The sequence below is a fragment of the Empidonax traillii genome, unplaced genomic scaffold (assembly GCF_003031625.1).
Source record: "Empidonax traillii isolate 1590-97213 ecotype Southwest subspecies unplaced genomic scaffold, ASM303162v1 scaffold1186:size159678, whole genome shotgun sequence".
Classification (NCBI taxonomy): domain Eukaryota; kingdom Metazoa; phylum Chordata; class Aves; order Passeriformes; family Tyrannidae; genus Empidonax; species Empidonax traillii.
In genome coordinates, this window is record NW_020956379.1 from 148,659 (window position 1) to 159,850 (window position 11,192).

At 37.1% G+C, this 11,192-nt stretch overlaps 1 protein-coding gene across 1 annotated transcript in view; it reads left to right on the plus strand.

Annotated features, from left to right (window-relative positions):
- Nucleotides 1–10,041, plus strand: part of LOC114069090 (interphotoreceptor matrix proteoglycan 1-like) — a gene marked incomplete at its 3' end in the record, with an annotated part of 30,168 nt that extends 20,127 nt beyond the window's left edge. Inside the window, exons 7-12 of the mRNA XM_027905646.1 lie at nucleotides 2,834–2,980; nucleotides 4,231–4,289; nucleotides 6,068–6,088; nucleotides 7,439–7,692; nucleotides 8,620–8,696; nucleotides 9,516–10,041. Coding sequence (XP_027761447.1) covers nucleotides 2,834–2,980; nucleotides 4,231–4,289; nucleotides 6,068–6,088; nucleotides 7,439–7,692; nucleotides 8,620–8,696; nucleotides 9,516–10,041 — 1,084 coding nt within the window. The remainder of the gene's footprint in view (nucleotides 1–2,833; nucleotides 2,981–4,230; nucleotides 4,290–6,067; nucleotides 6,089–7,438; nucleotides 7,693–8,619; nucleotides 8,697–9,515) is intronic.
- Between the last annotated feature and the right edge of the window lie 1,151 nt (nucleotides 10,042–11,192).

An 11,192-nucleotide genomic window follows, 5' to 3' on the forward strand; every position in this document is an offset into this window, starting at 1 on the left:
AAATAGGAAGAAGCCTTATAAACACTTAGTGTTTCAAACCCCGAGTTCCCCTATCTGTTTCAGCCAGCAGGACTGAAGGGGTCTATTAGCATCTCCTCTGTGCCAGAGTAGGGCATGATGTTTCTCGAGTATGAGGTAGAAAGCATAAAAGTATGGAAACCAGCTTTTAGGGACAGTCTTCATTCTTTGAAGGAGGGGCCTGTTGCCTATCTTGCACCATTTTGCAACCTTATTCTTCAATAAATAACACCAAGAAACCATACCTTCTAGGCCTGCCACAACACAGGAGATAAGACTGGCCTTTTCCTTGCCTTTTTCTGGCCAGAAAACCAGCTATCAAAGAAGCATCTCCACTACTATCTCCTTAGAGCAGCCATGCAGCACAACTCTAGAAACTACCCCTTCTTTTAAAGGTTTACAGCAGCTGCCACCAGTTACCTCTGAGAGAGGGGTGGAGTGCTGGGAGGGGTGGTTGTTTTCCCTGTCCTGGCTGCTAGAGAGGTAGCCCTGGTCTCAGCACAGCTGTGTGGCCTCAGGGAACCTTTTGGAACCTCTCTCTCGAGGCATCACCTGGGAGGAGCCTCAGCTCCTACATTTCCCCTCTGCTTTGCTCAGAGAATTTTTCCAATTTGTAAGAAGTTTGCCCCTAGAACAGCTAATTGAAAAACCTCTGAGGGGTTGGGGGGGGTTTCTTTTTGAGTTTTGTGCATACTGGCTGTAGGAAGAGGCTCATTTGGGGGCAGGAATTCTGGGTGAGGCCTTGACATCACGCCTTGACATCACACCCCTGGCAAATTGCCACTGTTCCCCATCCCATCTATACAAGCTCCTCAGCTCCAGCACAGGAATTGTACTGGCTTGATCCCAAATAAATGCTGGTTTTACTGCCCCAAATTATTACATCCTCATAACATAAGAAAGCAAAATAACCTTTAAATATTCTCAACTTTCTATTACCTACCTATATCTCAGCTCTTACAGTGAAAGAGCAAATAGAATATGAGGAAAAAGTGGTTTTAAAATCACTTATTTGTGATGTTTGAGATGTACCAGATGATTGTCATTAACCAGTTCCTCCTTGTTACAGATCTCCTTATTCTTTCTTGGCCCAGTCCTTTATCATCAGCTCCCTAAAGGTTGGCTCCTCAAAAGTTATAGGGCAGCTATGTAGAAAGTGCATATTCCTGAATTTTCCATTTGTATGATAGAACATCAAAGAATGCTCTTTCTCTAACTGATGAGCCATATTTTTATACACAACACAAAACATACATTCCTCTAAAACTGAGGCATCCTAAGGAATGGTATAGCAGAGCTGAGTTTTGCAGAATCAATGGGTGCAGAAAGTGTTCTCTCCTGTTTCACTCATTCTGTGATTCTATTATTAACATTTTACTTTCTCTCTTATCCCCTAACACTGCAATCACACTTGTTTCTTGTTCTGCTTATTTTTGGAAGGTATTAAAGCCTAGGTGTCATGTATGGGACAGATGTCTCTAGGAGCCTTATGCCAACTTACCTGGCAGCAGAAGTGGAAACTTCACCTCACTGTGAGATTCAGGCTAACGAGCTTGCTGCTCTTTTGGGATAGTTTCTTCTTGATTTTGTTCTATTTGTTTGTATTTTTTCCAAGGTGCAAGCAGTCTGGCTGAGAGTAGAATTATCCTTGAGCAAATGGAAAACATAAAAGCATGTTTAAAGAATACAGAATATCTATGTATTGCAAATAAGTGTGAACATGCAATGTATATGCAGTACATGCAGTAAAAAATAATTTGGGTTTTTGTACTGAGATCTTTGTATTTTTAACAGGCTTTCTTTAGAACCCCCTGAAAGATTTTATTCAGGAAAAAAAAAAGAGTAATAAAATACACTGGCAATGAAATGCAGGAATGATACGTGTTAACACTAGTAATAAGATTTGTGAAGAAGGACTTAGAGCCTGGTAGAAGGCAGGAGTTTCCTGGGTGACCTCTCTGCATCACCTCTTCAGGCACTTACATTCCAAGACTTGAAATTTGAAGCTCAGTTCTACTTATGAATAAGGAACAAGAGATAACTTCTGATCTTAAAATTAGCAAATGTCACTTTACTTTAGTAACTTTATATTTAGGATGAATTAGGAAATCTTTCTCAGTGCACCCATAGTGGCTTTGCCCCTTGTGGGCAGCACATCATAGCCTACAAATGAATTGGCATTTGGAATTTAATGTAATTAAAGAACAAAAATTAGTAAATTTAAGGAAAAGCTTCAAATACTGTTGGGAAATAGCAAACAAAATGAGTACTTTTAGCAGCAGTAAAGTCAACTGCACAAGAAAGGTGTATCACAGATAGGGCTAATTCTACTTTATTATCAGAAAACCCAAATGCAAACTTCTGAAACAGTAACAGAGAGTCCAGCACTCTGCTCTGACTGACCATGGGTTTTCTGAGCGTGGGATCCCAGCTAGCTTGTAGAATTTTTATGTCACTCTCCTTCATGTCACACACGGTCCCCCAAAGTGGCAAGGAAAGCTGTATGACTTTACAATGATGAAAGTAAGACTTGGAAACAGTCTCTGTGCAAGAAATGGTTTGATTTTCTTCATCTTCATTTATGCATATCAAAGGCAATGCTCAAGTTACAATAGTAGAAATTTGTTTGCAAAGAGAGAAGAATTAAGCCAACAGATATGTATAGGAACGGTCATCGTTTGTAGAATATGGTTCAGAAAGTTATTTTGGCAATGGGCTTAAAAGGGAACTTAACGTGCCTATTAAATACCAACATGTTGGAGGAAAAAAAATCACTTAGTTTTATTTCTTTTTTCTTTTTTTTCTTCTTTTCCAGGAGCTGGGAACAAATGCAGTCCCTGAACTCCCTGTGGAGCAAATGGTAGAATTCAGTGTAACTCTCACTGATCAGGAGTACACACCTGAACTTAGTGATCCCAACTCCCCAGAGTACCAACAACTAGCTGCCAAATTTCAGCAACAGGTAAGGAGGCTGAGTGGATGCAAAAATGTTGACTTTATACCTTGGCTGAGGTTCATACTATGAAACTACCCTCACCATGTAATAGAATTAGAATCTACTGCCCTCACTTTGTACAGAATTCCTGCTATCTCAAGACCTGCAGTTTTTCCCCTCATTCAGGCCATCTGTTCAGCCACCAAGCTAACAAGCCAAAAGCTTTGACAGAAGTAGAGCCTCAGACAACTAATGAACAGAATAACTTTAGGAAAATCATTCAGGTTTAATCTAGAACTCATGGACAGTACTTTGTCATAATTTAATTTCTACAATAAACCTAATCAGAAATATAATATAAATGTGTAAAGTAATTAGTTACTGTTGTCTGAACTATGCTTCAAAGGACTTGCACTCATTTTGTTGTGCATTGCCAGTTTCTGTAAGAATTGGAACATGTATTGTGTTTTCATATAATTAATAATATTAACTGAATGTTCAGATATCAGTTTAACAGCAGATAGCAGATAATGACTTGAGGTTCCCAAAGGGTTTTCTTAGTAAAATTAACTAAAGCTTCTCATCAGTTTTATGAACATTCCTTAGTGCAAGCAATTTTGTTTGCTGGTTAAGTTCCAGACATGCATAGAAAAATGATGAAGGATGTGCTGGCAGAGCTGATAAAATATGGTTTCTCTGTAGATTTCCGGTATTACCATCGAACAGAAGTGCCTGAAGACTTTGTTTACTAACTACATAATGCATCTTCTCTTCAAAACCACTTAATCATACAATTGTTAACATTAGAATTAAAAGTATGTTGTTATTCTATCTTTACAAGACAGTTAAAACTGTTTAATTTATAAATAATTTGTGAAATAATCTAAACCTATCTGCATTTGGTTAATATTTCTAAGTAATTAACAATTTACGGCTGACTTGAATCACAAAACAATTCATGAACCAAAACTGCTGAAAAACCGTTTAAATCACGTTGTTTGACTTGCTCTCTTATGATCTAGATTATCACTGATTTACATAATTACTATAAAAGTGCTATGTTTTGTGCTTCATCTTGCCTGTTAGTAGGTAATACAACCAGTATATACGAATTGAACATTGTAAGCTGAGTAATTACGATACCACAAAGAGAGCAGTTGATACTGTTTCGTAAAGCTTTTTCTCAAAAAGAAAAAAATATTGTCGAGGTAGTCAGCCTGTGCTTGCCTTTTAGTTACAGATCTTATACAACATTAATTTTTTATGGTTTTATATAGATGAAAAGAATATTTGAGAAACTTCCAGGATTCAAAGAAATCCGCGTATTAGGATTTAAGTAAGTAAGAAAACGGGGCTCTCTCATCTGTTGGCTGCTGGGGTTCTCCTGTTCCTTCTTGTCGTTCAAGATGAAGAGACCTGTGGACTAGGGTGGGGGTGGAGGAGGTGGGGGGGCGTGTTGCTGTAAGTAGAAAACAGTTTTATGGGAATACTATAGAGACAATATGGTGAGAAGTGCTAACACATTCCAAGTGAGATTAGGAGGTTTTGAATTACTAAGTATAAGTAGTTTTGATTCCCTGAGGGGTGAAGGATACAATAAATTCTTTGAATTGCATGCAAGCAACCCTGTATTAAGGACTTCTTAAAATTACTAGGTGCAGAGAGTTAGCAGTACAATTATTTAAGTGACTACTTTTTTGTGTGGGGATCCTGTGCCATTCATAGATCACAGTGAAGAGAGGGTTTCACGAGGCTACATGTCAGCACATATAAAACTTTTCCAGTACTTGCTTTCCAGGTGTTTCAAACAATTTAAAACTGTTATTTTTTTTCAGTAAATTTGAGTTCTATTTTTCAATTTCTTTTAGTTATAGCTTCCTTGTATGTTTATTACTAATAGAGGCTCTTATGTACGTTTTCAGCAGAGAATCTACAGGGTAGAGGGAGATAAAAAAATGGGTTATGCTTCTATAGATAAGAGCACACTATGTAAAGAATTAAATGAAAAATAACTTATAGTAAGAAACTATAAACAGTTGAAAAGGAATTAAGAACAGGGAAAAAAGACATAAATTTATGTGGGCTTACAGCTCAGTATCAGACACACTCAGTCCTTCTAATAATATTTAATACACGTCAAAGAACACTCATATTGCAATGTAATTTTTGACCAGAGCATCCTTCTTCCTAGCATTTTTCTCTGCAAAACTGCTGGGGGAAGGGAGAGAGAAGAGCAAAATAGACTGGAAATTACTTGCTTGTATTTGTATTTTGAAATCAAAAAAACAAAGAACTGTCACAGAAAAAGCAGAGAAGTCTAAAGTAGCATCTCATAGTTACTTGCAATAACTTGCAATAACTTGCAACAACTAATCCCTTTCAGCTATGACTCCAGATCTGGGATCCATTTCAGTTTAGGATCTTGAACTTCGGATCTGATATGAAAGTACATTCATCAGTATGGAAGATCAGCATCAGGGTTGATTCTAGTAATTTAGTCATCTCCTGAGAGGTACAGATCAGCAAAGACCGGTGTTGGTGTCCATTCTCCCTTAGCCATTTTAGCACATATATTAGCAACATTTCCCATATAACAACATTATAAATATCCTAGAGAATTCATTAGGGAAAATAACAGGGCATTATATCCAGAAGGTCAACATAGGCATGTCTTCCAGAGGTAATTAATAGCTCAAGTTGCCTCTGTGCCTAGAGTCTCAGTAGGCACCGTGTATGGTAACAGTAATTGTTGCTATCACTGCCACACTGAACAGTGTTCATTGCCACCATAAAGACAGAGATTAGCACAGACAGTGCTCAATTTGCACCATTTGGGGTGGGAAATAGGAAAGTTTATATTTCAAACTATCACGGTAAAGTAAAATTCCTCTCTCTCCCCACACAAAATACGGTGATTACCATTGTTTGGAAGGGGAAAAGTGAACTGATGAAGAGTAGACTGTCATTTTCACATGGAGATAAAAATGATAGATGGCACATACCAGATAAATTGTCAAAAGATGGTTATGATGTGTATGGCTGAATGATTTACCAGTGTATATGAATCTTTGTTTTTCTTTCTTTTGCAATCCTTTTTTCTGTGATGAAATGAAGACAGAAGAAGGAGAAAGATGGGTAATCTTTCTGTAATGCTTAATTAAGATTAATAATTTTATTGACTAATTATTAATCATGATTATTAATCATTTTATGATGTACATAGATACATCAGTAAATGTCCTTTATCTTGATGTGGCAAAGTGAATTGATTGCGTTCTGCCTAAGTACAAAAACTGTGATATGAAGCAGCAGGGAAAGCTTTTACTTTTATCTGAAAGGTTCATGTAATCAAATTTTATCAAGATCTCTCTGAAGGAGAGAAAATGTTTGATCTATGAAAATTCACATTCAGATGACTGAAGAATTTTATCAGTCATATACTGAAAGTGAAAAATAAATAGGGAAACTTTATATTCCAATTTTCATTTTTGGTCTGCTGTTTCTTAGCTGTATTCTCATATACACATTATTTTCAATAAGAATGTAGAATTTGATTTGTTATCTCCATTATTAAGCCAGATAGAAAAGCAGAGACCAGTTACTAGCTTGATAAAATGCAGAGAGTTTTTGACTAGTAATACAAACAGATGCAGTCTATTGTTGTTGCTGCTTAAAAGTGCTCCCAGGGAATAATTTGTCTAGGAGTTAACAAAATTTCTCTTTTACTCATACTTTAAAAGGAAGAATTGTCTAATGTTTTTCCTGAATTCTTGCAAAGTCATATAAATTTAAATATATAGTACATACTAGATGAAGTGAAATTCCTTTCTCTACAGTTATTTGATATTGTAAAAAGCAACATAGTATAGAAATGTTTACAATGTACTCACTATTTTTCATTTTAATTAGGTGAATTTAACATTTGTGAAAAGTGATGTATTAATAATGGTGAACATTTGAGGTTTCCACTGAAAATCTCATTTGGAGTTGGAAAAAGCTAAGACCCATTGTGAAAAGTGATTTGCTTGCCACATTAACTAATTTGTTTGCTCCTTTTTGAAAAAGAGCAAAAAATTGCCTCAGTTGTGATAAGATTTTTGCTTATTTGCAGTTTTATGGACTGTGTAATCCGTTACTTGAGGATCTTGCATAATGCACAATTATGGCTTTTAGTAACCCCAGCATGCATTCATGGCTGTTTGAATCAGTAGTCAATGACTGATCAGTAGTGAAATTAAAATGGGTTATATCAGAATATTTTTACAGTTTTCTTTGTAATTTGAATTTTTATTTATAATTATGAATAGTAGAAAAAAGGCATAGCAAAAGTAATTTGAAGGTGACAGTCTCGTTAGAAAGAAGTAAATCTGCATTGCTTTTAAGAAGATAACATGTTATTGCTGCACATTTGATTGATTGTAAAATTGGTTCCCAGTCAGTGACTGATTTTGCTGCACTGGGCATTTTTGCCTTTTCCCCTTGCAGATCAAGCAGCACTATAGCACGGTACGTGGTGAACTTTGAGAGAGATGGCTCAGAAATCAAAAGCACAGCAGATGACATCTCAACTATTGGATCTAATAAGGTTGAAAGTGAAAAAATTCCAGTTTCTCCAGTTGAAGAGAGGGAAATAACAGGAACTAAACTCACAGTAACAGACCTGCAGCAACTGGTTGCCATTGCACTCCATGAAGACCGTTCCCTGCCACTGGACCTCGGAACACTTCAGTTTACTGATGGTTAGTAGGCAGGCAGGTGCCAGGCACAAGTCTGAACCTTGCCTTTCCAAACTGATGTAATTCCAGTAAGGTGTATTTTGCTGCTCTAAAAGATTGTGTTCATTTGATTTAGCCCAGTCTCTTTAGTGTTGCATATGTTTATTTACCAAAACAATATTAAACCACATACAAAATTTAGCTATAGTATTTAATTTGCAAACAGCAGCAGTTTCTTGCCAAAAAAAAAAAAGTCAGATTAATTAATACTTTCTGTAAGAATAAAATGTCATATTTAAATGTAGATTCAAAGTCCCAACAAAAAATAGATCTAGAACACTTCAATAATACATATTTTAATCAACTTTTTCCCAGTAGTTATTTTTAATAATCAGTTTTAGAAAAACAGCTCTTGTGCAATTACTTTTAAAGAGCTCTTCTCTGGGGGTGAAGGGACCAACAGGGCACTAAAGGCAAAACACTGACATTAACAATGATGTGGGCCCTGGGTAAAACTGAAGTAAATTTAGGCTTAATGAACAATGCAATGTAATGAGTCATCATAATCCGTGCAGATTTAACTGAGGGGTTTGTACTTCAGCTGATTTTAAGCATTCCTTCATGGTTCAGCTCTCTGCAGACCCATCCCATTTATGCTAAATAAAGCATAGAAAGAACACTGCATATAAAATTCTGGCTTTCCTCATAATTGTCAGGGTGAATGAACACTGATGGTTTGCTCTTCTTAACATGGATTTTAAAAAGTAATTTTTTTATGGAGAATAGTTTAGTAATGTTTTTTACAGAGCTTATGTGTTTTGATCAATTTTCATCATGCTGGTCTTGAAATATTGTTTTCTCTCCCTCCCTCATTGTTTTCTCTCCCTCCCTCTCTAATGTTTTTTTGTTTGTTTGTGTGTTTTTTTGGTTTTTGTGTTGGTTTTTTTTCAGAATCTATTATACCACCTAGTGATTTTGATAATGATATCCAAGGCATGGTCACTATTCCTCTGGCAGGCCCTGATTTGGTAGGTTAATACTGGTTGTCATATTTATTTACTTTTCCATAGGAAATAAAATTAAACAGTGTTAAGATGAACATAAATATTAAAAAACCGTGTTTCTTACGCTAATATATCTGCTTTTTGTACTTGCTGTGAGGATGAATGTTTCATTGTTATACTACAACAGAGGAGATGCAGTTTAGAGCATTTACAGGTTAATATTGCTGCCTAAATACCTCTTCCAGTTTTAATTACAAAGTAAACAATGTCTTAGTAGTTCAGTAGTACAGAGCAATTGACAGGGATAATGAAGGCCATCTTTCTTTGACCATTTTTAAAATTACAGGCAATGTGATTAGGAGCATATGCAGATGCCAAACATTTTATACATCCCATGACTTCATAGGAGCCCTCCTATGTCTGAAGGGGGCCTACAAGAAAGCTGAAGAGGGACTTTTCATCATGAACTGTAATGACAGGACAAGGAGTAATGGGTTCAAACTGAAAGATGGGAAATTCAGGTTAGATATATGGAAGAAATTCTTTACTTTGAGGGTGTTGAGGCACTGGAACAGGTTGCCCAGAGAAGTTGTGGATGCTCCAGTCCAGGCAGCGTTCAAGGCCAGGCTGGATGTGGCATTGAACACAGTCTAGTGGAGGCTGCCCCTGCCCATGGCAGAGGGGTTGGAACTAGGTGATCTTTAAGGTCCCTTCCAACCCAAAGCAGTGTATGACTTTATGTTGACTTAGCTGTTTGCAAGTTCATGTGCCTAGAGATTACTGGCCTTTTTAGGAATAAAACTTAAACATGATAATGAAAGCTGCTTTTTTAAAACTTTTCAGGAAGAATCTATGAGTGTGGAACTCCCACTAGGTTACCCCAGCCCAGCAACAGTGGACCAAATAGGAGACACCTTGGTTGATGAATTTACAACTGAAAGCCCTGATCTAAGTGAAGAGATCAGCATCTCTGAAGAATTCAGTAATTTTATTACATCTGAACCTGAGTTCCCTACCAAACCCTCCAGAGAACCATTCCCGGACAGATCTCCTCCACACAGAGTTACTGACCTTCAAAGTTTCACAGTGCCTTTCAGTGCTCTGGGGAGCACTAGCAGTCCTCCAAAATCAGAGGATTCCAATTTGCCTCCTCCAGCAGATGATTCTGCTGGCAGTGACCTTATCACCGATGGCTATGAGTCTCCAGTGGAGCAGGCTACCACAATGGCAACTTATACCACGGGTAGCTTTACCCCACCTAGTCTGCAAGCCAGAGATGAAGATAATGAAGATGAGGAGAAGGCAGAACTGACTGATATAGCAGAACCACCTTTCAAGGAAGCTGACCAAGACATTCCGCCTGAACAAGGTAAGACACAAACGATTTTTATAAGAGAGTGTAGGAGAGGTGCAATTGTTATGACACATACAGTCATGTATTGGTACAGCAAACATTCCTTTCCACTGTGTCAGGAAATTTTTCTGGACTGTCAAAGGTGAAAAATTTACATTTCTGATGCCCACTTCAGGAAAATCCTAATGTAGCTCACTTCAAGGTTGTCAAAGCAAAAAAACCCAACAAAACAAAACAAAACAAACAACCAATCAACCAACCAAACAAAAAACCAACAACAAATGTCTAAGGACACTTCCTACAGAGTATTATGGTAAAATTTCAAAAAGGCAGGGCAAAAAGACATGTCGGGGGGAAAAAAAAGGATATCCGAGGCTAGCATTAAAAAAATGGTATTTAAAACATGGAAAATAAATTACTTTGGGCTCTACAGTCAGTCATGGATGACAGCAGGAAGAGTATCATGAAACAATTATTCAGATTTATTGTTCAGAAAAATTTATATATCTACATGACTGATGAATGTGAAAAACTTTTGAAAATTTCTGGGTTTTGTGTTTGTGTTTTCAGTTTTATCCACACAGTATGGTTTTGTAGAGGCACCCAGCTACATGAGAAAAAAAATACATAATAAATAAAAAAGGAGACGTGGAGAAAAGTCTGTATAATGCAGCCTTTAAAATTCAAAATACATGATAGACATGTTTCCCACAGTTGACCCTGCAGATGAAAAAAACTTCAGACAAAGCTATTAGGGTCAGTAAATTCAAATTTTACTTGCACTTCAAAGCCTGTGCTAGATGTCTAAGATGCAAGAGGTTACTATAGATACATGGGAGGAATTAGTTCTTGGATTTTTGTCTTAGATTTTTGACTGACCCTCTCAACAGAAAAGCAGAGGGAAGGTAAGAACTTAATAGGAGTCTGCAGGACTCTGATGGCCCTGCATAGTGTCTAAGCGATACTAAAAAAAAATCTGCAGAGAAAAATGAACTAAAGACAAATTCAGGGCAAAATTCCCAAATATGCATCAGCTCACACAACACGCTTGCGTTTCTGGATCCCCAAGAATGTCATGCTCAAAGGTGGCACATTTGGTCTCTGCTGCAGGAGAGTTTGCTGTTCCCTTAGAAGGCTCTATGCTGTCCCTGTTCAACGAGCCCTGC